Source organism: Hyla sarda, chromosome 2 (assembly GCF_029499605.1).
Source record: "Hyla sarda isolate aHylSar1 chromosome 2, aHylSar1.hap1, whole genome shotgun sequence".
Lineage (NCBI taxonomy): Eukaryota > Metazoa > Chordata > Amphibia > Anura > Hylidae > Hyla > Hyla sarda.
The window spans coordinates 188,517,716-188,543,550 of record NC_079190.1 but is presented as its reverse complement, the minus strand read 5'-3'; the positions used below and the strand labels follow the sequence as shown (position 1 = coordinate 188,543,550).

Here is a 25,835-nt window from a genome sequence, read left to right as displayed (position 1 = left end):
ATGTGTTTACCCTACTATTGGCTGCAAGATATATGTCCTAACATTGATACTAAGTTAAAAGTAATTCTAGAATATCCCTGGTACCTCTAGCAGACAACAGTTCTGCAGCAGCCAACAGCTGAGAAGCAACATGAAAAGGACTTGAGAGCCACATGTGACTGCCAAGCTACTGGAGATTATCATTATCTAATATTTTTTGAGCGCAAAACTAAAGAACTGAAATTCATTTAAAGCTTCTTACTGACCTGAAGGCTCTACAGCTAAAGTGGGCTCTTCTTTTTCTGGCACTGGAGATTCAACAATATCTTCAACTGGGGAACTCACCTCCATGGGATCTGAAACATAAAACGTTCAGTTTATTGACTGCTCTGCATCAAAAATCAATGGGGGAGATTTATCAAAACCTGTGTAGAGAAAAAGTTGCCCAGTTGCCCACAGCAACCAACCAGATCGCTTCTTTCATTTTTGAAAAGGCCTCTGAAAAATGAAAGAAGCGATCTGATTGGTTGCTATGGGCAACTGGTCAACTTTTCCTCAACACAGGTTTTGATAAATCTCCCCCAATATGCTGTGGTGTTGCAAAAAAATACAACATTCAATAAACCATTTTTGAGCATTATTAGTCATTTAAATATGGACCCTAAAACAATGACTATATCAGGAAGCTCAGGAACTCTGTTGTGCTTGATATAAAAAGGAGATTTTTGATCTTACCGTAAAATCCATTTCTCGGAGGATCCATTGGGGGACACAGACCTTTGGTATATGCTGTTGTTGCTAGGAGACTTGACACTATGGAAACCAAAAAGTCGGCTCCTCCAAGCAGGATATACCCGCCTACAGAGCCTGAGGTAATCAGTTTAGTCACCAAGAAGTGGGAGATGACCGAGAGGCAGAGAACCAAGACCAGTCAGAGGCAACCAGAACAAAAAAATAACTGAACACACCCTCGGACAGGTAACCAAACACAGGAACACCAAAGAAATGGCGGGAGCTGTGTCCCCCAATGGATCCTCCGAGAAAAGGATTTTACGGTAAGAACAAAAATCTCCTTTTCTCTATCGGCTCCATTGGGGGACACAGACCTTGGGACGTACTAAAGCCGTCCCTTGGGTGGGTAAGGAATCAGTCCAGTGAACGGCTGGACCACCGCCACCTGCAACGTCTTACAGCCCAGAGTAGCATCAGTTGATGCAAATGTATGAATCTGGTAAAACCTTGTGAAAGAGAGCAAAGACGGCCACGTGGCCGCTTTACAGAACTGCAAGGCCGAAGCCACGAAGTGAAAGGCCCAGGACGCCCTGAAAAAATGGGCGGAATGAGCCAAAACCCCGAAGGGGGAATCTTCCCCTTGCAGCGGTAAGCAGACCGGATCCACCGAAAAATGGTGGCCGAAAAATGGTGTCCTGTAAGACGACCTTCCGGAAAAACAAAAAAAAAGGAGCCACACTGCCGAAAGGAAGTGACAGAGATAAGTCCGAACAGCCCTCTCCACAACCAGTTTGTGGAGCAAACTCCCTGGGATGAGAAGGGGCCGGACAAAAAGACGGCAGGACGATGTCCTCATTGAGATGAAAAAGTCAGAACCATCTCAGGTAAAAAGGATGGACCTGGACGGAAAACAACTTGTCCTGGTATACAACCAGGAAGGAAGAACGGCAGGAGAAAACTGCCAGCTCCGACACCCACCTATCAGAGGTAAGAGTAATAAGGAATGCCACCTTCCAGGGAAGGAGGCGAAGAGGAATGTCCCTGAGAGGTTCAAAAGGAGCACCTTGCAGGGCACCTAAGACCAAGTGTAAGTCCCAAGGGGGAGAAGGGGACCGAGAAGGAGGGGCAGTGTGTGCCAATCCCTGAAGCAGGTCTGGACATGAGAATTGAACGCCAGAGGACTTTGAAAAGGAATGAAAAGGGCCGAACTTTGACCCTAAAGAGAGCTGAGAGCCAACCCTTGGGCCTCCCCTGACTGGAAAGGGAAAAGGGGTCGGAAAAGGAAAACCACGACCAGAGAAAAAAGGCTGAGATTCACACCAATAAAAATAAGACCGCCAGGTATGCTGGTAAATCTTCGCAGAGGAAGGCTTGCGAGCCCTCAGCATGGTGCAAACCACTTGGGAAGAGAAACCGCAGTCTCAACCTCCACGCCGTCAAAAGCTGAGACGGTAAATAGGGGTGGCACAGGGGACCTAAGATAGTCGTAAGTCGTTAGGAGCCTGACCGCGACGACGTACCACGCCCGCCGGAGCCAGTCTAGGCCACGAGAATGGCGGGAACACCCTCTGCTGTGAGTTTCCTCAGGACTCAAATGAGAGGAAGGGGAGGAAACAGATAAGGTAGGGCCAGGCCCGACTAAGAACCAGATAAGGTAGGGCAAAGCCCGATCAATAGAGAGGAACGCTGCAGTTGTTGCGGGACGAGTAGAGGTCCACGTCTGGAGCGCCCTAGAGGTTGCAGGTCACTGCAAACACCTCCAGATGTAGGGACCACTCGCCTTGGATGGCTGAGGACCAGCTGAGACAGACCACCTACCAGTTGAGTATATCCGGAATGAAGATCGCTGAGATGGTCGGAAACTTGAGTTCCGCCCAGAAGGGAATTTCCCGAAGAAGCAAGCAAAGATAGAATTGCCCTAGTCCCAGCATGTTGATGGGGAGAAGGGCTTCTGGGGGGACCAAGTCCCCAGACCGGCCGGTCCTTGAAAACACCTCCCCAGTCCAACAGACCGGCAGGAAGGAGCACCCCTGAAAAGCAGGGGGAAACGAAGCCACCATAGAAGGGACCGACAAGACTGTCGAGAGAGAACGATCTTGCACTCGAGAGACAGGAGAGAGGTTGAACTTGTCACGATTAACCATCCAACCGAAGAGAAAACAAGGGTTGGAGGTTGAGACTAAGACTCCCCAGAGTCTGGGCCCTGGTTGGAGCTCTGATAAGGAGGTCATCCAAGAAAGGAATCAAACAACTCTTGTCCATAACAGGGCTATCACAGGCATCAGGTCCTTGGTAAGGACCCGCGGAGTAGTGGTCAGACCAAAAGGGAGAGCCACAATGGAAAATGGCCGTCCGGAACTGCAAAGCGAAAGTACCGCTGATGACCGGGAAATATTGGAATGTGGAGGCAGGCATCCTTGATGTCCACCGAGGGAAGAAAAACTCCCCTTGAACCATTGACTCCAGCACCGAACGGAGAGACTCCATTTGGAATGGGAAGCAGAAGATGCTGGTGGAGATGCTCGAGAACCAAGATTGGGCAAACCGCAACGCCCGTCTTGGGGACCACAAAGAGGTTGGAATAAAAAACCTCGAAAACGTTCCCCTGAAGGAACAGGGACAATTACTCCCTGGATGAAAGGGAACTGGAACGCGCCCCGAAATGCCTCCGCTAGAGAGGAGGACCGGGGGGTCCGATAAAGAAAAAAGCAGTCCCATGGAAGGGAGGCAAATTCGACCCTGTATCCGTGGGTTCAACATCCCTGACCCAAGAAACCTGAAAGAGCGTGTCCAGGCATCCCGGAAGAGTAAGAGGAACAACCACCTGAGAAAAGTCGGCGGGTGGGGGCGACCCCTCAGGCCGAGGTAGGCCTACGGTTGCCTGCTGGGGCCGCAAAACGTCCGGAACGGTTAGCCGACCTCCGGGATGGACGGGTCAGGAAGAAGAGAGCCCTCTTCCCGTGAAGGCGCCTGGCTGGACCTTTGTGGGTACCAAAGGTCCGCAGGACTGGAAGGAGGAAGACTTCCGATGGAAAGTGGTTCTGCGAGCCTTATCCAGAGGTATAAGGAATTCTTTCCGCCTGTTCGCATTCCATAAGCCACATGGAGCGAAGGAGGGCTACCAGGTAGCCTGTGGCAAAGGCAGCACAGCGGCTGTGCATGGAAGCAGAACCCAGAAAATCTCCGGCATAGGAGCATCGGAGAGCTAGTCTAGATAAATCCCCTGGAGGGATCCTGAATACTACCCTGGCGGAGTTGGGAGATCATACTGAAACGGCATCTGACACCCAGGCAGAAGCAAAAGCAGGAAGAAAGGAAGAACCTGCTGTCTCAAAGGCAAATTTTGCCAAAGTCTCCACCTTCTTGTCCGCTGGATCCTTGAAGGCAGCCGCAAAAGCAAACGGCAGGACAGTCGCCTTAGAGAGGCGGGAGACCGGTAGATCCAAAGTTGGAGAGGCGGTCCACCGAGCAATGAGGTCCTTTGCGAAGGGATACCGTGCTTGAACCTTCTTCGTTTTCTGAAACTTTTTGTCAGGGTGCCTTCAGGCGGATTCCAGCAGGGGATCAAATTCAGCGAGAGAGCTGAAAGTCTTGGGTGCCGGTCGGGCACGAAGAAAGGAGACTTCTGGAGACACATCCGAAGTTCCTGGGTCCTTTAGCTGGAAGGTGTCTCTTATGGCCGAAACAAATGAGTACAACACATCAGGCATATCCGCGCAGCCCTATGAGTCGGAGGCCGAATCAGAAACCTCATCCACAAGTTCTCCTGGTGAAAGAGACGTGAGGCAGCCCTGGAAGAGGTCGGGCACGATGAAAGGCAACTTCTGGAGCCACGTCCGAAGTTCCTGGGTCCTCTAGACGAAAGGTGTCTCTAATGGCCAAAACCAATGAGTTCACCGTGTCGGCAGAATCCGAGCGGTCCTCTGAGTCAGATACCGATTCAGAGAGTGAGTGTGTGAGAGTGAGTGTGTGAGAGTGAGTGTGTGAGAGTGAGTGTGTGAGAGTGAGTGTGTGAGAGGTCTGTGTCCCCCAATGGAGCCGATAGAGAAATAGAAGTTTTACCAACATCTAAATAACAAATAAATATAATATAGGGCTTAAAAGTGTACTTAAATTTACCTTCTTTATTTTGAGACTGCTGCTGGGTCTTCTTTTTCTTTTTATCTTCATAGATCGGCTTTTTCTTTGGCACTGAGTCTTTAGATGGCACTTCAACACCTGTTACCACAAACAGATTTCAATTAGCAAAAAAGAAAAAACAAAACAAAAACAACAATACACACTGCTGATTTCACCTACATTAAAGAAAGTATTTATTGGGCAAATAATAGGCAGATGCCCAATGAGAGCACAGACCAACTAGCTTTGTAATCGATTAAAGAGCCTATTAGACAGCTCAGTAATAAATACTGTGTTTCTCAGAAAATAAGACCGGGTCTTATATTAATTTTAGTCACAAAAAAACACAATAGGGCTTATTTTCAGGGTAGGGCTTCTATATTTACGGTATGTACATTGAAAAACATGGCGGTTCCACGGTATTTAACGGTATTTACACTCCCCCCATTTTTATCATGTGATGGGCGCAGCTCTGCCCCCCCCCCCCCCTCTACGTCCCCCGCCAGTTTATCAGCCCAGCGCTGCACCCCACATCGGGGGACTAATCGTATGTCAACCGCGAGCGCAGCTTCTCTCCCCCTGCCAAATAATTATCAGCCGCTGCGCTGTACTTTGCATTCCTGTGCCCGGGCTGCAAATATATAAAAAAAAAAAAAAAAAAAATGTAACTTACCTTCGTCCTCCGTTCCCCCGTTGCTAAGGAACCGGCCTCATGGTCCCTCCGCTGCTCTTGCTGCTTCCTGGTGTTGGGACGTCACAGAGCCTCCAGCCTATCACCGGCCGCAGCGATGTCCCGCCTCTGCCGATGATAGGCTAAGCCGACTGTCATGTAAGAAGCCGGCCTGCTTCTTACATCACAGTGGGCTCAGCCTATCATCGGCCGAGGGGGGACATCTCTGCGGCCGGAGATAGGCTGAAGTCTCTGTGACGTTCCTAACCCAAGTACCGAAGCGAGAACAGAGGAGGACAGTGAGGCTGGTTCCTCAGCAACGGGGGAATGGAGGACGAAGGTAAGTTAAAGTTTGTTTTTTAATATTTGCAGCCCGGGCATTGTCTAGGTCAGTGGTCTTCAACCTGCGGACCTCCAGCTGTTGCAAACATTTGCAACATCTGGAGGTCCGCAGGTTGGAGACCACTGGTCTAGGTCTTATTTTCGGGGTAGGGCTTATATTGCAGCCCACTCCGATAATCCAGTTAGGGCTTATTTTCGGGGTAGGGTGTATTTTTGGGGAAACACGGTACGCACCCTGCGCTTGTAGGACCTTCAGTGTAGCCACAGCACGAGCACGGGCCTCTTTTTGCGACTTTGTCAGCAGTTTCCCTTCCTTCTTTAAGCGTTCTTTCCTTTCCTTCTCTTTCTGCTTCTTCTTTTCCTTCCTTTCTTGCTCTAATCGTTCCTGGGAGACACATGACGTAACAAAATTAGGGCGATTAAAAAAAAATTTTTTCCCTTTGTCCATGCAACTTCACTAACATGGCTCTAGACATTTGCGATATTGCTATGATTTCTAAAATTTCAAAATGGCACATAACGGAACCGTTGATTTTATAATTCATTTAAGTGTTCTTAACCTAAAAAGGAAGCCCTGAACAGTCATACTGCCGATCCCAGTCCCTGGCGGCTGCTTTCTACCCAGCTGGCCTGAGTCATATGTCTGTGTATTGGGAGAGACAAATCACTTTGTATTGGCTAGGCAGAGAGCAGGCACCAGGACCTGCCACGTGACTAGTTACCCAGGTCCTGGAAGAATGTTTAGACTATGATTACTCTAAAACACCCAAGTGTATCAAAGCCATTTATATGGTCCGGGGATTGCACTGTGGGCACCAGTTTTATGCTGCCTGTGGTTTGGGCAGCAAAAATCTGATAACAGGTTTCCTTTAAGGTCAATTTAAAGGAGCAGTCTAGTGCAGACTATTCCAACTCTGTTGTGCCAGGGCTGAAAAATAAAATGAAGACTTTCACTCACCTTCCTGCGTTCCCCCGGAGCGCCTCTACAGCTGATTGATGTCCTGCCTCGGCCGGTGATAGGCTGAGCGCTGTGTGGCGATCCGTGCACAGGAAGAAGGCAGAAGGCGGGACCGAAGGACGATCAGCTGTAGCGGCGCTCCGGGGGAACGCAGGAAGGCGAGTGAAAGTTTGTTTTCATTTTTTTTAAATGTGCGTATTTTCAGCTGCAGATTTGCTTCAGCAGATTTTACTGCCTATTGACTTCAGTGGGTAGCAAAATCTGCTACAGAAAATCTGCAGCAGAAAATATACACGTGTGAATTGACTCTTAAATTAGAAGAAAATAGTGATCAGTCAGATTGAGCTATGAAAGAACAGTTGCTTGACTAAACATAAAGCAGAAAGAGAAGAAAAAGTACAGCCATTGCTTCACTTTCAGCTCAAACTTAAAACGCAAGTATTCCCTTCCTTGGAAAACCATAGCTGGGCATGCTGCTCCCTCCATACGTTTCATAATCAAAGCCAGTGGAAAACACACCCCATTAACCCCCCCTTAAGGCGCAGCCCATTTTCACCTTAAGGACTGAGCCTTTTTTGGAAATCTGACTACTGTCACTTTATTTGCATTAAAGGGGTATTCCACAAAAAACTTTATATATATCAACTGGCTCCAGAAAGTTAAACAGATTTGTAAATTACTTCTATTAAAAAAACTTAATCCTTTCAGTACTTATGAGCTTCTGAAGTTAAGGTTGTTCTTTTCTGTCTAAATCCTCTCTGATGACACCTGTCTCGGGAAACGCCCAGTTTAGAAGAGGTTTGCTATGGGGATTTGCATCTAAACTGGGCGTTTCCCGAGACAGGTGTCATCAGAGAGGATTTAGACAGAAAAGAACAACCTTAACTTCAGAAGCTCATAAGTACTGAAAGGATTAAGATTTTTTAATAGAAGTAATTTACAAATCTGTTTAACTTTCTGGAGCCAGTTGATCTATATAAAAAAAAAAAAGTTTTTTCCTGGAATACCCCTTTAATAACTCAGATGCTTTTACCTTTCATTCTGATTCAGAGATTGCTTATTCATGACATTCTACTTTATGTTAGTGGTAAAATTGTCAATACTTGCATCATTTCTTGGTGAACAGTTCCAAAATTTCTTTTAAAACTCTCTGCTTGTAAGGAAAATAGACATGTCAAATAAATTATATATTGATTCACATATACAATATGTCTACTTTATGTTGGCATCATAAAGTCGACATATTTTTACTTTTTGAGATATTAGAAGGCTTCAAAGTTTAGCAGCAATTTTCCTCGAAAATTTCAAAATCAGAATTTTTCAGGTACCAGTTCAAATTCGAAGTGAATTTGAGGGTCTTTATGTTAGAAATACCCCAAAATGGACCCCATTATGAAAACTGCACCCCTCAACGTATTCAAAAGGACATTCAGAAAGTTTGTTAACCCTTTAGGCATTTCACAGGAATAGCAGAAAAGTGGGGGAGAAAATTCAAAATCTTCATTTTTTTACACTAACATGTTATTGTAGACTCTTTTTTTTTCCATGTTTACAAGAGGTAAAAGGAGAAAAAGCCCCCCAAAATTTGTAACCAAATTTCTCTCGAGTAAGGAAATATCTCATATGTGGATGTAAAGTGCTCTGTGGGTGCACTAGAGGGCTCAGAAGGGAAGGAGAGACAATGGGATTTTGGAGAGCGAATTTCGAGCATTTAGGAAGCCCCCCATGGTGCCAGAACAGCAAAAAAAATAAAAAATAAACACATGGCACACTATCTGGGAAACGACACCCCTCAAGGAACATAACGAATATAGTGAGCCTTAACACCTTACAGGTGGTTGACAAACTTTTTGCATAAAGCGTACCCGTCAGATTTTTTTTTAAATATATCCCTCAGTACCTAATCCTGACCATGTAAATCCCATTTTTTTTGTGTCTAGCACCTTTATTTTTTTATTACACTTTTAATTTAGCTCACTTGTCTGAATTCCTCTCAAAGGGAGGGGGTGTGGCCTTACTGTGCATGTCTCCGCCCCCTCCCTCAGTATGCTGTCTGCTCACATCTCCCCTAGCATTAGCAAAACTACAACTCCCAGCTTGTCCTCACTGACAGTAGCAGGACACAAGCTGACAGTGGGAGGATTTTTCCTCTAGCTGTGAGCTGTGCTCACAGCTGTCAATCAAGGAAGTGTGTCCATGACGTAGGCGACGACGCATGGACACAGAAGGACTAGTATGTGTCCAAGCAGGCGGGGGGGGGGGGGGGGCATTTGTTTGACTGGCTTTTTCAGTATAAAATACTGAAAATGTTCTAATGAAAGCAATTGCAAAACCTATTGGTTTTGCATGCTTTACAACATATCAAAAGTTTTTGTATCTGACAGTGCCCATTTAAGTATGACGTGAAAATGAAAAATTAGATTTTTTTCACTAAAATGCTGGTGTTAACCCAAATTTTTCATTTTCACAAAGGGTAATAGGAGAAAAAGCACCCCATTTCTTCTGAGTATGGAAATACCACATATGTGGATGTAAAGTGCTCTGCAGGCGCACTACAGGGCTCAGAAAAGAAGGAGCGACATTGGGCTTTTGAAGAGAGAATTTGGTTGGAATGGAAGTTGGGGGCCATGTGCATTTACAAAGCCCCTATGGTGCCAGAACAGTGGATCCCCCCACATGACCCAAATTTGGAAGCAACACCCCTCACGGAATGGAACTAATAAGGGGTGCAATGAGCATTTACTCCCTACTGCCGTTTGACAGATCTTTGGAACAGTGGGCTGTGCAAATGGAAAATTTATATTTTTCATGGACCACCGTTCAAAAAAATCCATCAGGCCCCTGTGGGGTGTAAATGCTCACTGCACCCCTTATTAGTTACATTCCGTGAGGGCTGTAGTTTCCAAATTGGGGTCACATGTGGGGGGGGTCCACTGTTCTGGCACCATGGGGGCTTTGTAAACGCACATGGCTTTCAATCTCAGCCAAATTCTCTCTCCAAAAGCCCAATGGCGCTCCTTCTCTTCTGAGCCCTGTAGTTAGCCCGCAGAGCACTTTACATCCACATATGGGGTATTTCCTTACTCAGAGGAAATTGTGTTACAAATTTTGGGGGGCTTTTTTCCTATTACCCCTTGTGAAAAATAAAAATCTGGGGTAACACCAGTATTTTAGTGAAAACATTTTTGTTTCTCATTTTCCTGTCCAACAGATTTTCCGTACTTGGGAGAAATTGGGTTACAATTTTTTTTTTTTTTTTTGGGGGGGGGGGGGGGGGGGGGGGTGTCTTTTTCTCCTTTTACCTGAAAATGAAAAGTATGGGGCATCACCAGCATGTAAGTGTAAAAAATAAAAAAGCCCCCCAAAATAAGAAATGCAATTTTTCCTGACTTTGCACAGGGGTGGTTGACCGTTGCAGAGATTGAGAGGGCCTCACATGGAGGGGGTGTGCCAGGGGCGCATTGTCCTCACATGCGACCTTAAGGCGGACCTGCGACATGTATATTTCTGCACCTGGCGCAATGGCGGCCACAAAGCCAATTGATTTACTGCATTGATGGGAGGTCTAACCAAAAAAGCATTGGGGTGCTGAAACAAAATGTTGGGCGGACAAGTTCTTATGAGCCACCATCAAATTGACAAAGTCCTTACTGAATAAAAAAAAAAAGAAGGTAAAGTCCATTTCAGTGAGAACTGCGGGGTCAGTTTGGATACCTGAGTGTCCAACAAACCCAGGAATCTGTGGCTCATAGCCGTCTGAAACTGGGATCCAGATGGGGACACCTATATATGGGGGACAGGGAAAATTTTACAGGGAAAACTTTTATTGGGGACAGGGACACTAGTTTGGGGGGGGGGAGGGGGGCTCTACTGGCATTGCCCTGCAACGTTACCATCTAGGTGGGTAAGTGTGTGTAAATGTATAGTGTTTTCACTTTATTTTATTCTTTCAGTGTATAGTGTAGTGTAGGTGTAGTGCTTTTACTGTAATAAAGTAGGGTTTTTTGGGCACTATTTGGGGGATGTATGCGGTCCATGCCACCAGTAACTGCGCTGTGTGGCCGGACCTTACTGCAGACTGCCCTGATTGCTGATCAATGATTTATTACTCATGAGCACTTTTGTGGGGTGCAGGCATTTATTTTTTTCACTTTTTTTGTGGACAAACAACCCTAAAAAAAGATTATAAATAACTGATCAGCAATCAGGGAAGTCTACACATGGGGAAAGGTCCGACCACGCAGTGCAGAACAGACGCTGGAGGCATGGACTGCAAACGCCCCTTCAAGAAAAAAATAAAAAAAGCTATGAGCAGAATGATGGGTCAGACCAGTGGTCTCCAAACTGTGGTCATCCAGCTGTTGCAAAACAACAACTCTCAGCATGCTGGGAGTTGTAGTTTTGCAATCACTTAGACCAGTGGTCTCAGATGTTGGCTGTCAGGGCATGCTGGGAGTTGTAGTTTTGCAACATCTGAGACCACTGGTCTAAGTGAATTTTTATTTTTGCAGCACCTTGTACTGCTCTAAGTTAGTGATCTTCAAATTGCAGCCCTCCTGATGTTAGAAAACTACAACTCACAGCATGTCCTGACAGCCAACAGCCAAGGGCCACAGTTTTTAGATCTGTTCATGGTGACAATCAGCTGTCCAAGACAGCTGATACCCCTCCTAGTGATCCTGTGTAGGTGATAACAGGGGGTGTTTAGGGGTCTTTGGGGATCTTTTATTGTACAGAGCTTACATAGCTCTGATCTCCTCACAGATCTCCCTGCAATGACAAGATCGGAGCTGTGAAAGGCAGTTTTTTCAACTGCCTTTTCTGTGATTGGTCAATCAACCTAGATTGACCAATCACAGCGATCAGGGGCAGAGCCAGAGGGTGTCCCCCTCACTTCTCTGTTACAGCATGTGACAGTTTAGGTTCAGGACGAGCCGAGTCCCTGTGAGATTGCTTTATATCATATCCATAAAGAAAACTCAAGTGGTCACAGGATTTAGTTACCTCTTCGAGACGCTTGGCTTCCAGCTCTTCTAGACGCCTCAGCCTCTCCTCCTCTTCTCTTTTAAGTCGCTCTTCCTCCTCCTTCATCTTAGCAAGAGCTTCTTGCATGGCTTTCACTGTGGCTGAACTTGGACCTTTCTTTTTTTTCTCTTTCTCTTCTTTTTCTCCTTTTTCTCCTTTCTTCTTCTTTTTGTCTTTTTTCTTTTTGTCAAAATCATCATCTGTATGAAAGATATAAATAGCTTGTTTAAGAAAAAAAAGAAAGAAAAAAGGAACAGAGGGCTAAGGGCTCATGTAGAGCGTTGCCACAAGAGTGACTTAAACCTATTTATGCTCTTCTGGTTACATAGCATGATACAAGCCATATCAAGCCACGCAATCTGAAACTTATCCACTATGCTTTGGATAGGCGACAAGTTTTTATGCATGATCTATCTCCTATCCTATGGAATTTTGCTGAAGTGTTCACACTGCAGAATTTCTGTGGTGGAAAATCCCCTAGCGGAAATGCAAGGTGCCGGACCAGTCAAAAGAATAAACAGGTTCAACAGACTGCATTGCAAACTATGAAAACGGCACACATCCACGCGTTCCTACAGGGGTTTGTAAATTAGCTCGAAGAGAAGTAATAAAAAACAAAACTTTTTTTATGAACCACAAATGTAAGTAATGCCTGCAAGCGCAATAAATAAGACAATACATGTTGCCTATGATTTCAGTATTGTTAATAAAATTTGCACATACCATCCTCTACTTCTGCAGCCTCGGCTTCCACTATAGTTTTTTTGTCCTTTTGGGGTGCAGCTTCTTCTGCTACTGGTTCTTTTTTAGGAGCTTCAGACTCCTCTTTTTCTTTCAGCTTCCTTAATTTGGCCTTTTCCTCTTCCTTCTTCTTTCGCTCTCGTTCCTTCTTTTCTGCCTTCTTTTGAGCAGCTGTCTTTATTTTGAAATCACCCTCATCATCTTCACTATCAGCTTTGGTAACAGGCTTGGCTTTTGTTTCTTTCTTCTTTCCTTTCTTACTACGGCTGAACTCATCTGAGTCCTCACCACTATCTCCAGAAATATCTACTTTCTCCTTACCAGGATCCTTAGCTTCATTCGACATCTGTGCCTTTTTATTGGTCGTCTCATTTTTCCCTTTAACTTTTTTAGAAGTTTTACTAAAATCATTATCATCATCATCATCACTCTCTGATATATTTTTTGGCTTTTCAGGTTTTCTGGATTTCGTGTTTTTGCTTTCCATTTCATCACTATTGTCTTCATCTTCATCAAAGCTGACTTTCTTGCCCTTTTGGCCCTTCTTCTTCTTGTCTGGCTTTGTAGGAATAGCTTCTATTTCTTCTACTTCTTGATTCTACAATCCAAACAACAAACATTTAGTAATAAAAATTGTCACCATCTTCAAACATTACTGCATCTATGTACCTTGTTTACCCAACAGGGAATGTCATACACACCGAAATCCGGATGGAGTGGAGGATAGGGGTTAATGTTTTATTGAAAATTTATCAAGTCCACACCACAAAGTGTACATACACAATCTCATATATTCCCCAAAAATACTCAAAACAACATACCTTTTGTGTTGAATCCTTATTTGATTTCCCTCCTTGAGCTTCCAGTGACAGTTCCTCAAGTTCTTTCAAAATATCATCTTCACTAAAAATGAATCAGACAATTTTGTTGAAGGGTTGTTCCCAGGGTAACCTCGGGGACCACCACCAATCCCGAGAATAAAGGGGCTGCAGTAATGGTTTAATGGTGTCTCTCTATCACTGCTCGTCCCTGTGCATGACCCTATTCATGCGAATGGGGCTGGGTTGCACTTTCCTGCACATCCAGTGGTCAGAAGTGCTGTTGTGCAGGATTGCTGATGGTCCCAGAGCTGGGTCAGATCACCTTAATGCGAATGTGAAAGTCTAATGAAGCATGCCATTATTTTCAATGTAGACTGAATTGCATTCACACATCTGCAACTCAGTCTGTAAAAACGAAATCATTCATTGTAACTCCTTATTTACATTGGTTAGCTTAAAATGTTATACAAAAATATACTTTGAAAAGGTCCACTTCTATGAGAGAGGGGATCAGTAAATGACATAAAAAAAGGACTTCAACCAATAAGATGGAAAATCTTTAAAAAAACTCTTTAGTTACTTTTTCAGACTATGAATTCTAAAATGTGTGTCTTGATATTCAGACAATTAGGCTCCTTTCACACTATACAGTTGCTCCGTTCAAAGACCCATTACAATGTCCCGTTAAGAAAACCCTTAACCTCTTAAGGAAGGCGGGCGTATCCATACGTATGCATACGGCACATCGCCACATACGGCACATCGCCGAGGGGGGACCTGAGAACCCCACCCCCATGTCGGCGTTAGCAGGAAATCGCATGTCAATTCAGACATGCGATTTTCTGCTATTCCGGGCTGATCGGGTCTCTGTTGACCCGATCGCCCGGAAAATAGGGATGATCGGAGCTGTCAGTGACAGCCCCGATCATCCTAAGGGATAGGAGCGAGGTTGCCGCGGTGCAACCTCCTCCTATCCCCTGCCATTAGTCAGCACTGAGTACTGACCAATGGCAGTTGAAGAAGGGGGGTTACCATGGAAACCCCCCGCTCTGCCCACCCCTGGATTTCGGGCAGAACTGGGGGAGAAGATGGCGGCCGGTACCTGTAAAGAAGATGGGTGGGGACCGGCTATCATCGGTGACATCAGCGGAGATCAGTGGCGCAGGTAGGGAGGCGACGGCGCGGAGCATCAAGGAAGGTGGCAGTAAAGCGATCTTTACTGCTGCCTTCCTAGTGGTTGCCAAACTGCAACTCCCAGCATGCCCAGACAGCCAAAGGCTGTCTGGGCATGCTGGGAGTTGTAGTTTTGCAACATCTGGAGGGTTACAGTTTGGAGAACACTATTACAGTGGTGCCCAAATGGTAGCCCTCCAGATGTTGCAAAACTACAACTCTCAGCATGCCTAGACTGCCCAGGCATTCTGGGAGCTGTAGTTCTGTAACATCTGTCCCTTCAGATTTGGCAATTTTCATGAAAATTTTCAAAATTGCTGCTATACTTTGAAGCCCTCTAATGTTTTCAAAAAGTAAAAATATGTCCATTTTATGATGCCAACATAAAGTAGACCTATTGTATTTGTGAATCAATATAAAATGTATTTGGAATATCCATTTTCCTTACAAGCAGAGAGTTTCAAAGTTAGAAAAATGCTAAATTTTCATGAAATTTTGGGATTTTTCACCAAGAAAGGATGCAAGTAACGACGAAAATTTACCACTAACAAAGTAGAATATGTCATGAAAAAACAATCTCAAAATCAGAATAAATCGGTAAAAGCGTCTCAGAGTTATTAATGCATAAAGTGACAGTGGTCAGAATAGCAAAAAAGGACTCAGTCCTTAAGGTGAAAAAGGGCTCAGTCCTTAAGGGGTTAAAAACGGCCATAAAAAAAATCCCATTGATGTCAATTGGATTTTTTGATTATCCGTTATCACCCATTATAGCCAGTTATGAATAACAGCCGTTATTTGTGACATGAGAAAAATTAGTGCATGTGACTTTTTCTTCAGTCACAAATAACGTCCGTTATTCCTAACGGGCTATAACGGGTGAGAACTAGAGATGAGCGAACTTACAGTAAATTTGATTCGTCACGAACTTCTCGGCTCGGCAGTTTATGACTTATCCTGCATAAATTAGTTCAGCTTTCAGGTGCTCCTGTGGGCTGGAAAAGGTGGATACAGTCCTAGGAGGCTCTTTCCTAGAACTGTATCCACCTTTTCCAGCCCACCGGAGCACCGGAAAGCTGAACTAATTTATGCAGGATAAGTCATCAACTGCCGAGCCGAGAAGTTCGTGACAAATCGAATTTACTGTAAGTTTGCTCATCTCTAGTGAGAACAGATAATTAAAAAATTCCCATAGACATGCATAAGATTTTTTAACGGCCGTTTTTAAGGGTTTTCTTAACGGGTCTTTCTAACGGAGAAACAGTATAGTGTGAAAGGAGCCTTGAATAAGAACCTAGCATAATAACACACTAATCGAGAAAAAAAAAAAAAAAACTATGTCACATGACAGAAATCAAACTTACTCAAAATCTTGCTTTTTCTTGTCTTTCTTCTTTTTAGCTTTACCCTTTTGCTCTTTCGAAGCTCCAGCTCCCTCTATCTCTGCAGCAAGGGCATCAAGGTCAACATCATCCTTGCCACTGATGGGGGAGAAAAAAAAAAAATCAGTTTACTATCATTTGACTTTGTCATGAAAAACAAAATTACATTTATCCAGAAATCACAGCATATATGGCATATCATGAAGCATCCCACACATCCTATCTAATATTACTTAAATTAGATGTATGACTAGTGTTGTGCAAGTCAAAGAAATACAAGAAGAAGATGAAACAATGGATATGAACACTGATGAAAGGGGGGAGAACATAAGAAACAAGAAATGTTGCTAATTCTTTATTTTATATAGCACACACAGATTCAGCAGTTCTTTCTATACACTCAAATTAGTCCCTGTCCCCACTGGGGCTCACAATCTAAACCCGTCAGTATGCTTTTAAGTGTGGGAGGAAACCCATGCAAACACAGAGAGAACACACAAACTCTTTGCAGATGTTGCAGCGCTGCAAGGCAACATGGCTAACCACTGAGCAACCGTGCTGCTGAAATAAGAACCATTCAAGAGACAGTCAATCCCCCTATTATCCTGTGCAGATTACTCCACATAAATCTGCAGTAACATACAAGTGGATGGAGTTTTAAAAAAATGCCATCCACACACAGGAATTTATCAGCATGCTCATTTTTCTGAGCAGAATTTTTTCTAAGGAGATTTTGCTTGTTTAAGGTATAGGGGTGAATGCTTGTTGATGCGTGGGGGTGCTTCCATGGTCCAATCCTTTAGCAAATATCACATGCAACACATTCACATTCAACCAAAGGCAGGAATGAGAAACAGTGATTTCTTTCTTTTTTCTTAATGTACTCCAGGTTTTGGCTTTAAAATATCAGCCATGAGAGTGAAACATCTATGTGGCGAAAAAAAACACCAGTATAAAACAGGAACATTAGAATACAAAGTATAAAAACATGCAAAATGCTTGGAATAAATTACCTCACAAATAGACAAATATTTCCCAGTTCAATGCTTTAGCAAAACTATGTGCAAAGCAAGCGTTTTCTTCCACTGCTAACAAGGAGCTGACAAGGAGGAGCTGCTCTTATCTGTTTATATAGAATTCCAGAAGGTTGCAAGTGATTGAGTCAGAAAGTGGGGACTTCCCAAACTCTGCATAAAGCTGGAATTCCCTGCTGTTTTAAATGTCTTAAATAGAATAAGGTAGGTATCTGTAATAAATTATAAATAGGAAAAATCCATACTACAAAAGTTAATGTTTTTATTCTCATCTAGCCAAATCATTCTAAATGAAAAAATAAAGTTTTTTTAACTCCAAAAAGTAACCATGTTTTCATATATATGTAAAAAAAAAAAAAAAAAAAAAAAAAAATATTATTAAGAGGTAGAAGTCAAATAGGATAATAAAACTGGATGCATATGCTGCAGTATCCTGTGCTGCAAAAATGCAAAAAAAAAAATTATAATTCTGATTTCAGGGAATACTGTGGCGCAGGATAAGGGATAAGTGAACACAGGGGGTCCAACCCCGCAATCTCCTGCAAAGCGCCCCTGCTCTCCCCAGGAACGGAACAGCGGTCGACGTGTTTCATCCATGTATCTCTCTGAGAGAGCTGGAGATGCACAAACCAACTTCATGTGGGGGCCGACATGCTTCATTCCTGGGCAAAGCCAGGGTAAGGGTGCGTTCATGCAGAGCTCATGGACTTCTGCGCAAAGAAGGAACATGTGAAAATTTAAGCGGAGGAATTGTCTCCGCTGAAATTGCTCAGTGTGAACGGGTATCGTAGAAGACCCATTCACACTGATGTTAAAGTTCACTGCGCATAATTCCACCTGTAGAACTCCAAAGGTATTAAGCAGTGTGAACTTACCCTAAGAGATCACAGGGGGTCCCATCGGTCACACCCCCGAGATCAGACCCTTATCCGCTATCCTTTGGATAAGGGGATAAGCTTTCTTGTGCCACAGTACTCATTTAAAACTGACACTTGATCAAGATGGGCATCCCACTAAAAAAAAAAAAAATTATAAAAAAAAAAGACCTCCTATCCCGTCCCGTAATATGTGTACCAGGTATTGAAATAGCTCCAGCCGTACGGAAGTTATGTGAGAACATACATTTCCCATAGATTTGCATGGGACTTTAAACAAAAACCTCGACCCTTACAAATGGGGGTAGTGAAGGGTTAAATTAACTATCCTATATTGTAAGAGGACATATAAGTAACATGTGACCAAGTATTATCAAAATATCTCCAGCCGTTTGAAAGTTATGCAGTAACATATTTCCCATAGACTTGTATGGGACTTTAAACAAAAACCCCGACCCTGGCAAATGGGGGTGAGTAAGGGTTAAGTTACCTATCCTATATTTGTTATTGACATATAAGTAACATGTGTGCCAAGTTTCATGTTAATATCTTTAGCCGTTTGGACATGATGCTGGAACATACATACACATTGTGTATTATATATATATACTAGCTGAGTACCCGGCGTTGCCCGGTTTTTCCTTCCTAATCCTTGTTGGGGAGGAAAATAAACAAAAGGAGGAAGCTTTTGACTCCATATCCCATCCTCATATATTGTTGTCATATCCCAACCCCATATCCCGTCCTCCCGCCCCATCCTGTAATATGTGTACCAGGTATTGAAATATCTCCAGCTGTATGGAAGTTATGTGGGAACATACATTTCCCATAGATTTGCATGGGACTTTAAACAAAAACCTTGACCCTCACATATGGGGGTAGTTAAGGGTTAAATTAACTATGCTATATTTTAAGTGGACATATAAGTAACAAGTGAAAGTATTATCAAAATATCTCCAGCCGTTTGGAAGTTATGCAGTAACATATTTCCCATTGACTTGTACAGGACTTTAAACATAAACCCCGCCCTTGGCAAATGGGGGGGGGGGGGGTGAGTAAGGGTTAAATCACCTATCCTATGTTTGTTGTTGACATATGAGTTACATGTGTGCCAAGTTTCATGTTAATATCTTTAGCCGTTTGGACGTTTTTGTGGAACATACACACACACGTTGAGTTTTATATATATATATATATATATATATATATATATATATATATATACACACACATATATACATATATATATATACATACTAGCTGAGTACCCGGCGTTGCCCGGTTTTTCCTTCCTAATCCTTGTTGGGAAGGAAAATAAACAAAGGAGGAAGCTTTTGACTTCATATCCCAACCAACTATCCCGACCCGTAATATGTGTACCAGGTATTGAAATCTCTCCAGCTGTACGGAAGTTATGTGGGAACATACATTTCCCATTGATTTGCATGGGACTTTAAATAAAAGCCCTGACCCTCACAAATGGGGGTAGTTAAGGGTTAAATTAACTATCCTATACTTCAAGTGGACATATAAGTAGCATGTGACCAAGTATTATGGAAATCTCTCCAGCCGTTTGGAAGTTATGCAGTAACATATATTTCCCATTGACTTGTATGGGACTTTAAACATAAACCCCACCCCTGGCATATGGGGGTGAGTGAGGGTTAAATCACCTATCCTATGTTTGTTGTTGACATATAAGTAACATGTGTGCAAAATTTCATGTTAATATCTTTAGCCGTTTGGACGTGATGCTGGAACATACACACATACATACACACACACATACATATACACACACACACACGTTGAGTTTTATATATATAGATGTGGTAATGTTGGAAAGGCATTACCATTCCTGGAGTGTATTTTACATATCATTGTAGTATTTTTTGGGCCGGGAGGTGTGCTACCCTCTACAATGATATCAGTTGTTGCTAGAAAATAACGTGCGCGCGGCATGGTGGTATTATTCAGGATGTGTTCTTGGCCATTTACACCCCAAACTAAATGCCAAAATCTGGCTATATTTTGATATGTGGACATCTGACACCATAGGGGAGATTTCTTAACCCCTTAAGGACCCTTGACGTACGCGTACGTCATGACAACCTGGTACTTAAGGACCCATGACGTACGCGTACGTCATGGACAATTCCAGCCCCTGCCGCGCGCCGGGCGGGGATCGGAAGCGGATGCCTGCTGAAATGCTTCAGCAGGCATCCAGGGCAAACGCCGAGGGGGGCCTTGTAGGCCCCCCATATCAGCGATCGTCGCAAATCGCAAGGGAAATCGCCCCTGCTATCTGCGGCGATACCGGGCTGATCGGGTCTCTGGGACCTGACCGCCCGGTAATTTTGCATGATCCCGGTTGTCACAGACAGCCAGGACCATGCTGGAGGCTAGGAGCGAGGTGGCAAGCCTGCCACCTCCTCCTATCCCCTGCGATCCGTTGGTTAGCTAACCGAACAATCTCTGGGGGGGGCGGTTACTTCCTCCCGCCCTGCCCCTGGAAGTCCGGAGAGGACGGGAGGAGGACGGGAGGACGTGGCAGGGGACTGGGGAGTGCTGGGGCCCGGCCCCTGTACTTACCTCGTCCCTGAAGACCCGGAACCCAGCGATGAAGGCGGCGGCGGCAACAGGCGAGTTCCTCTTCAGCCGCGGTCGGGCCCTTTACAGCAATGCACGTCGCCGTAATGCGACATGCATTGCTGTAATGGGACCCTGTATACTACAAGTCCCAGCATGCCCAGACAGCCCTTGACATCCAGGCATGCTGGGAGTTGCAGTTTTGCAACATCTGGAGGTCCACAGTTTGGAGACCACTGTGCCCTTCCAGATGTTGTAAAACTACACATCCTCAGCATGCCCTTACTGTCCAGGCATGCTGGGAGTTGTAGTTCTGTAACATTTGGCCCTTCAGATGTTGCAGAACTACATCTCCCAGCATGCCTGGACAGTTTTGGCATACTGGGAGTTGTAGTTTTGCAACAACTGGAAGGGCACAGATTGGAAACCACTATTAGTGGTCTGCAAACTGTAGTCCTCCAGATGTTGCAAAACTACAACTCCAAGCATGCTGGGAGTTGTAGTTCGGCAACATCTGGCTCTAAAGATGTTGCCGAACTACTACTTCCAGCATGCCTGAGAATGTTTGGGAGTTGTGGTTTTGCAACAACTGGAGGCACACTGGTTGGGAAACATTGTCTGTTTCCTAACTTAGTGTTTCCCAACCCGTGTGCCTCCAGCTGTTGCAGAACTAAAACTACCAGCATGCACTGATAGACTGTGCATGCTGGGAGTTGTAGTTTTGCAACAGCTGGAGATCCCCCCCCCCCCGTGAATGTACAGGGTACATTCACATGGGCAGGGGGCTTACAGTGAGTATCAGGCTGCAAGTTTGTGATGCAGCAAATTTTGCGCAACGGGAAACTCGCTGTAACCCCCCGCCCGTGTGACTGTACCCTAAAAACACTACACTAACACAAAATAAAAAGTAAAAAAACACTACATATACACATACCCCTACACAGCCCCCCTCCCCAATAAAAATGAAAAACGTCTGGTACGCCACTGTTTCCAAAATGGAGCCTCCAGCTGTTGCAAAACCAACTCCCAGTATTGCCGGACAGCCGTTGACTGTCCAAGCATGCTGGGAGTTTTGCAACAGCTGGAGGCACCCTGTTTGGGAATGACTGGCATAGAATACCCCTATGTCCACCCCTATGCAAATCTCTAATTCAGGCCTCAAATGCGCATGGAGCTCTCACTTTGGAGCCCTGTCGTATTTCAAGGCAACAGTTTAGGGTCACATACGGGGTATCGCCCTACTCGGGAGAAATTGCCTAACAAATTTTGGGGGGCTTTTTCTCCTTTAACCCCTTATGAAAAGGTGAAGTTGGGGTCTACACCAGCATGTTAGTGTAAAAAAATTAATTTTTTAAACTAACAAGCTGGTGTTGCACTATACTTTTCATTTTGACAAGAGGTAAAAGGGAAAAAAGCCCCCCTAAATTTGTAATGAATTTCCTCCCGACTACGGAGATACCCCATATGTGGGCGCAAAGTGCTCTGGGGGCGCACAACAAGGCCCAGAAGGGAGAGTGCTCCATATACATTTGAGGTGATTTGCACAGGGGTGGCTGATTGTTACAGCGGTTTTAACTAACGCAAAAAAACCAAAACCCCACATGTGACCCCATTTCGGAAACTACACCCCTCACGGAATGTAATGAGGGGTGCAGTAAGAATTTACCCCCCACTAGTGTCTGACAGATCTTTGGAACAGTGGGCTGTGCAAATTAAAAATTTCGTACAGCCCACAGTTCCAAAGATCTGACAGACATCAGTGGGGGGGGGGGGGGGGTAAATGCTCACTGTACCCCTTGTTACGTTCCTCAAGGGGTCTAGTTTCCAAAATGGTATGCCATGTTGGGGTTATTTTGCTGTCCTGGCACCATAGGGGCTTCCTAAATGCGACATGCCCCCCGAGCAAAATTTGCTCTCAAAAAGCAAAATATGACTCCTCCTCTTCTGAGCATTGTAGTTCGCCCGTAGTGCTCTTCCGGTCAACTTATGGGGTACTTCCATACTCAGAAGAGATGGGGTTACAAAAAATTTTTTTTTTCACATATGCAAAAGTCGTGAAACACTTGTGGGGTATTAAAGCTCAATTTATTCCTTGTTACGTTCCTCAAGGGGTCTAGTTTCCAAAATGGTATGCCATGTGTTTCTTTTTTCTTTTTGCTGGCACCATAGGGGCTTCCTAAATGCAACATGCCCCCCAAAAACCATTTCAGAAAAACGTACTCTCCAAAATCCCCTTGTTGCTCCTTCGCTTCTGAGCCCTCTACTGCGCCCGCCGAGGTATGTGCTTACTCGAGAGAAATTGGGCTACAAATATAAGTATACATTTTCTCCTTTTACCCCTTGTAAAATTCAAAAATTGGGTCTACAAGAACATGCAAGTGTAAAAAATGAAGATTGTGAATTTTCTCCTTCACTTTGCTGCTATTCCTGTGAAACACCTAAAGGGTTAAAACACTTACTGAATGTCATTTTGAATACTTTGGGGGTGCAGTTTTTATAATGGGGTATTTCTAAGATGAAGACCCTTCAAATCCACTTCAAACCTGAACTGGTCCCTGAAAAATTGTGAGTTTGGAAATTTTGTGAAAAATTGGAAAATTGCTGCTGAACTTTGCTGTCTTCCAAAAGTAAAAACACGTCAATTTTATGATGCAAACATAAAGTGGACATATTGTATATGTGAATAAAAACCAAATTATTTGGAATATCCATTTTCCCTACAAGCCGAGAGCTTCAAAGTTAGAAAAAAGCAAAAATTTTCAAATTTTTCATCAAATTTTGGGATTTTTCACCAAGAAAGGATGCAAGTATCGACAAAATTTTACCACTATGTTAAAGTAGAATATGTCACGAAAAAACAATCTCGGAATCAGAATGATAAGTAAAAGCATTCCAGAGTTATTAATGTTTAAAGTGACGGTGGTCAGATGTGCAAAAAATGGCCGTGTCCTAAGGTGTAAAATGGCTGGGTCCTTAAGGGGTTAAAATCTGTGAAGAGAAAAAGTTGTCCAGCTGCCTATATATCGCTTCTTTCATTTTTAAAGAGACATCTGAAAAATTAAATAAGCAATCCGATTGGTTGCTATGGGCAACTGGGTAATTTTTCATCTGCACAGGTCTGATATCTCTTCCTATATTCTGAGTTGTAAAATGGCTGCTATGGGGTTGTTTAATGACACACAAAAAAAAAAAAAAACTCGAGAAAAAAATTGCTTTGGAGTTACAGAAAGGCTGAGATTACACATTTTTTCTTCTGCTGTACTTTGTGTAGAATTACTCACTAGGTTGCCAAATACAAAAAACCACATAATAGCTGTCAATAAGTTCTACATTACCAAATATGAATTAGGCATTGCTAGTAAGCCAGGATTCCTTATGGTGTGTATATTCTGGTTAATGATTACCTGCCCAATCGTAACGTGTGACAGGTTCACACAGCTGTCCGATGCGCGGTCAGGTGCCAACGAACCTATATCAATGCCCCTCTTAACACCAGTGTTAACAGTTTTTAGCATTCATTAAACTGTTAAATGTTACTATGAAGAATTATGGTAAGAAATGTTTCTGACCATATTTTCTCTCTCTATAGTTCTCTCCAGTGCTGACGAGCATTTTTTATTATGCAAATGATGCTGAGAAGCCCAGGTGATATTCCTCAGCATGGTAAAAGCCCAAGTAAATCTTGTACATGGAGGAGATTCATCATAACCTGTGTGGAGGAAGCGTGGTTGTCTGTAGCAACCAGATGGCTTTCATTTTTCAGAAGCATCTTTAAAAGGAGTAGTCCAGTCCTGTAAAACGTATCCCCTATCCTAAGGAAAGGGGATGAGTTTCAGATCGTGGGGGGACACCCGCGATCTCCCGTACGGGGCCCCGGCTCTTCGGCCTGACAGCGCGTGTTGACCACGGCACAAAGCGGTGGCTGACACGCCCCCTTAATACTACTCTATGGCAAAGCCAGAGTGCTGCCTTCGGCAATCTCCGGCTCTGCCATAGAGTTGCATGGAGGGGGCGTATCGGCCGCCACTTTGTGCCATGGTCAACACGCGCTCTCGGGCAGGAGAGCCGGGGCCCCATACGGGAGATCGCAGGGGGCCCCAGCGGTCGGACCCCCCAGCGGTCTGAAACGTATCCCCTATCCTTAGATACATGCCGGGAACGACCAGATATGACGTGGGGTCACCGCGTGACCCCGCGTTATATCGCGGGAGCCGACCAAGGACGTAAATATACGTCCTTGGTCGTTAAGGGGTTAATGTCCCCGATACCATGTCCGATACCTGCTGCTGTGCGGCCCCACTCCGCTGTCCCGTTCTCCAAATCGCATCATGGCGTCCTATGGAGGAGCATGTGACACACACGTCACTCCTCCTCCCCTGCGCCCAGCGTAACGCTATGGAGGAAGCAGAGTGACGTGTATGTCACATGCTCCTCCATAGGACGCCATGATGCGATCGGGAGAACGGAACAGTGGAGCAGCAACACCAGAGGAAAGCCGCAGGTGAGCACTGTCTACAAGAGGAGGGGGGGGCTGCTATCTACAAGGGGGGGGGCTGCTCCCTACAAGGGGGACCCTGCTCCCTACAAGGGGGACAAGAGGGGGCCTGCTGTCTGCAAAGTGGGGGGGCCCACTGTCTACAAAGTGGTGGGGCCCACTGTCTGTAAGGTGGACAAGACGGAGCACTGTCTACAAGGGGGGGGGGGGGGCCTGTTGTCTACAAGGGGGACACGGGGGGCTGCGGTCTACAGGGGTGGGGCTGCGGTCTACAGCAGAGTCACCTGCACTAACTTGAATTTATAGGTACATAGTGCAGGTGACCCCGTTTCTACCGCTGCTCACCATGTGATCGTCAGCGCAGTCGCTCCGGAGAAATCGGTCTCGCCACCAATGTAAATTCCCTGTTCTGTCCAATGGAGAAGAGAGAAATCTTGGCTCATACTACAGCAGCCACCTCCATAGTACACAACAAGAACCCACATATCATACGGTAAGCAGCGCCAGAAACCGGGTCACCCTGGGGTCAGATTCCCTTTAAAATAAAAGTACTCTTAATTGGTATCAGCGAGTACTAGAATTAAAGTATCGGTACTCGTACTCTGTCTTAAAAAAAATGGTATCGGGACATCCCTAGTTATTACAGTCTATAGTTAGGGACCATGCTTCTCATGCAGACAGGATAGCATGCTGCTTAGTATATACTCTTATGGATGCTTATCATTGTCATCATCCTGTATCTATGTCTTTTATAGCTTACATGTTCTGCACATTTCTTGTATTTGCATTACTATGTACAGTAATGTCTTATATGCATTACCACGTGTCAGAGTACATTAGTAAGTGTATTCTTTTTTCTGTTCTGCAGTTTTACCACACACATTCACATATTTCCTTGCAATA

General features: G+C 44.6%; 1 protein-coding gene across 1 annotated transcript in view; it reads right to left on the bottom strand.

The window, feature by feature from the left end:
• EIF5B (eukaryotic translation initiation factor 5B) overlaps nt 1-25,835 on the bottom strand; it is an 87,053-nt gene that overhangs the window by 52,934 nt on the left and 8,284 nt on the right. The window contains exons 2-8 of the mRNA XM_056555962.1: nt 15,922-16,038; nt 13,388-13,469; nt 12,549-13,164; nt 11,805-12,025; nt 6,077-6,227; nt 4,831-4,929; nt 246-335 (exon numbers count right to left, since the gene is read on the bottom strand). Coding sequence (XP_056411937.1) covers nt 246-335; nt 4,831-4,929; nt 6,077-6,227; nt 11,805-12,025; nt 12,549-13,164; nt 13,388-13,469; nt 15,922-16,038 — 1,376 coding nt within the window. The remainder of the gene's footprint in view (nt 1-245; nt 336-4,830; nt 4,930-6,076; nt 6,228-11,804; nt 12,026-12,548; nt 13,165-13,387; nt 13,470-15,921; nt 16,039-25,835) is intronic.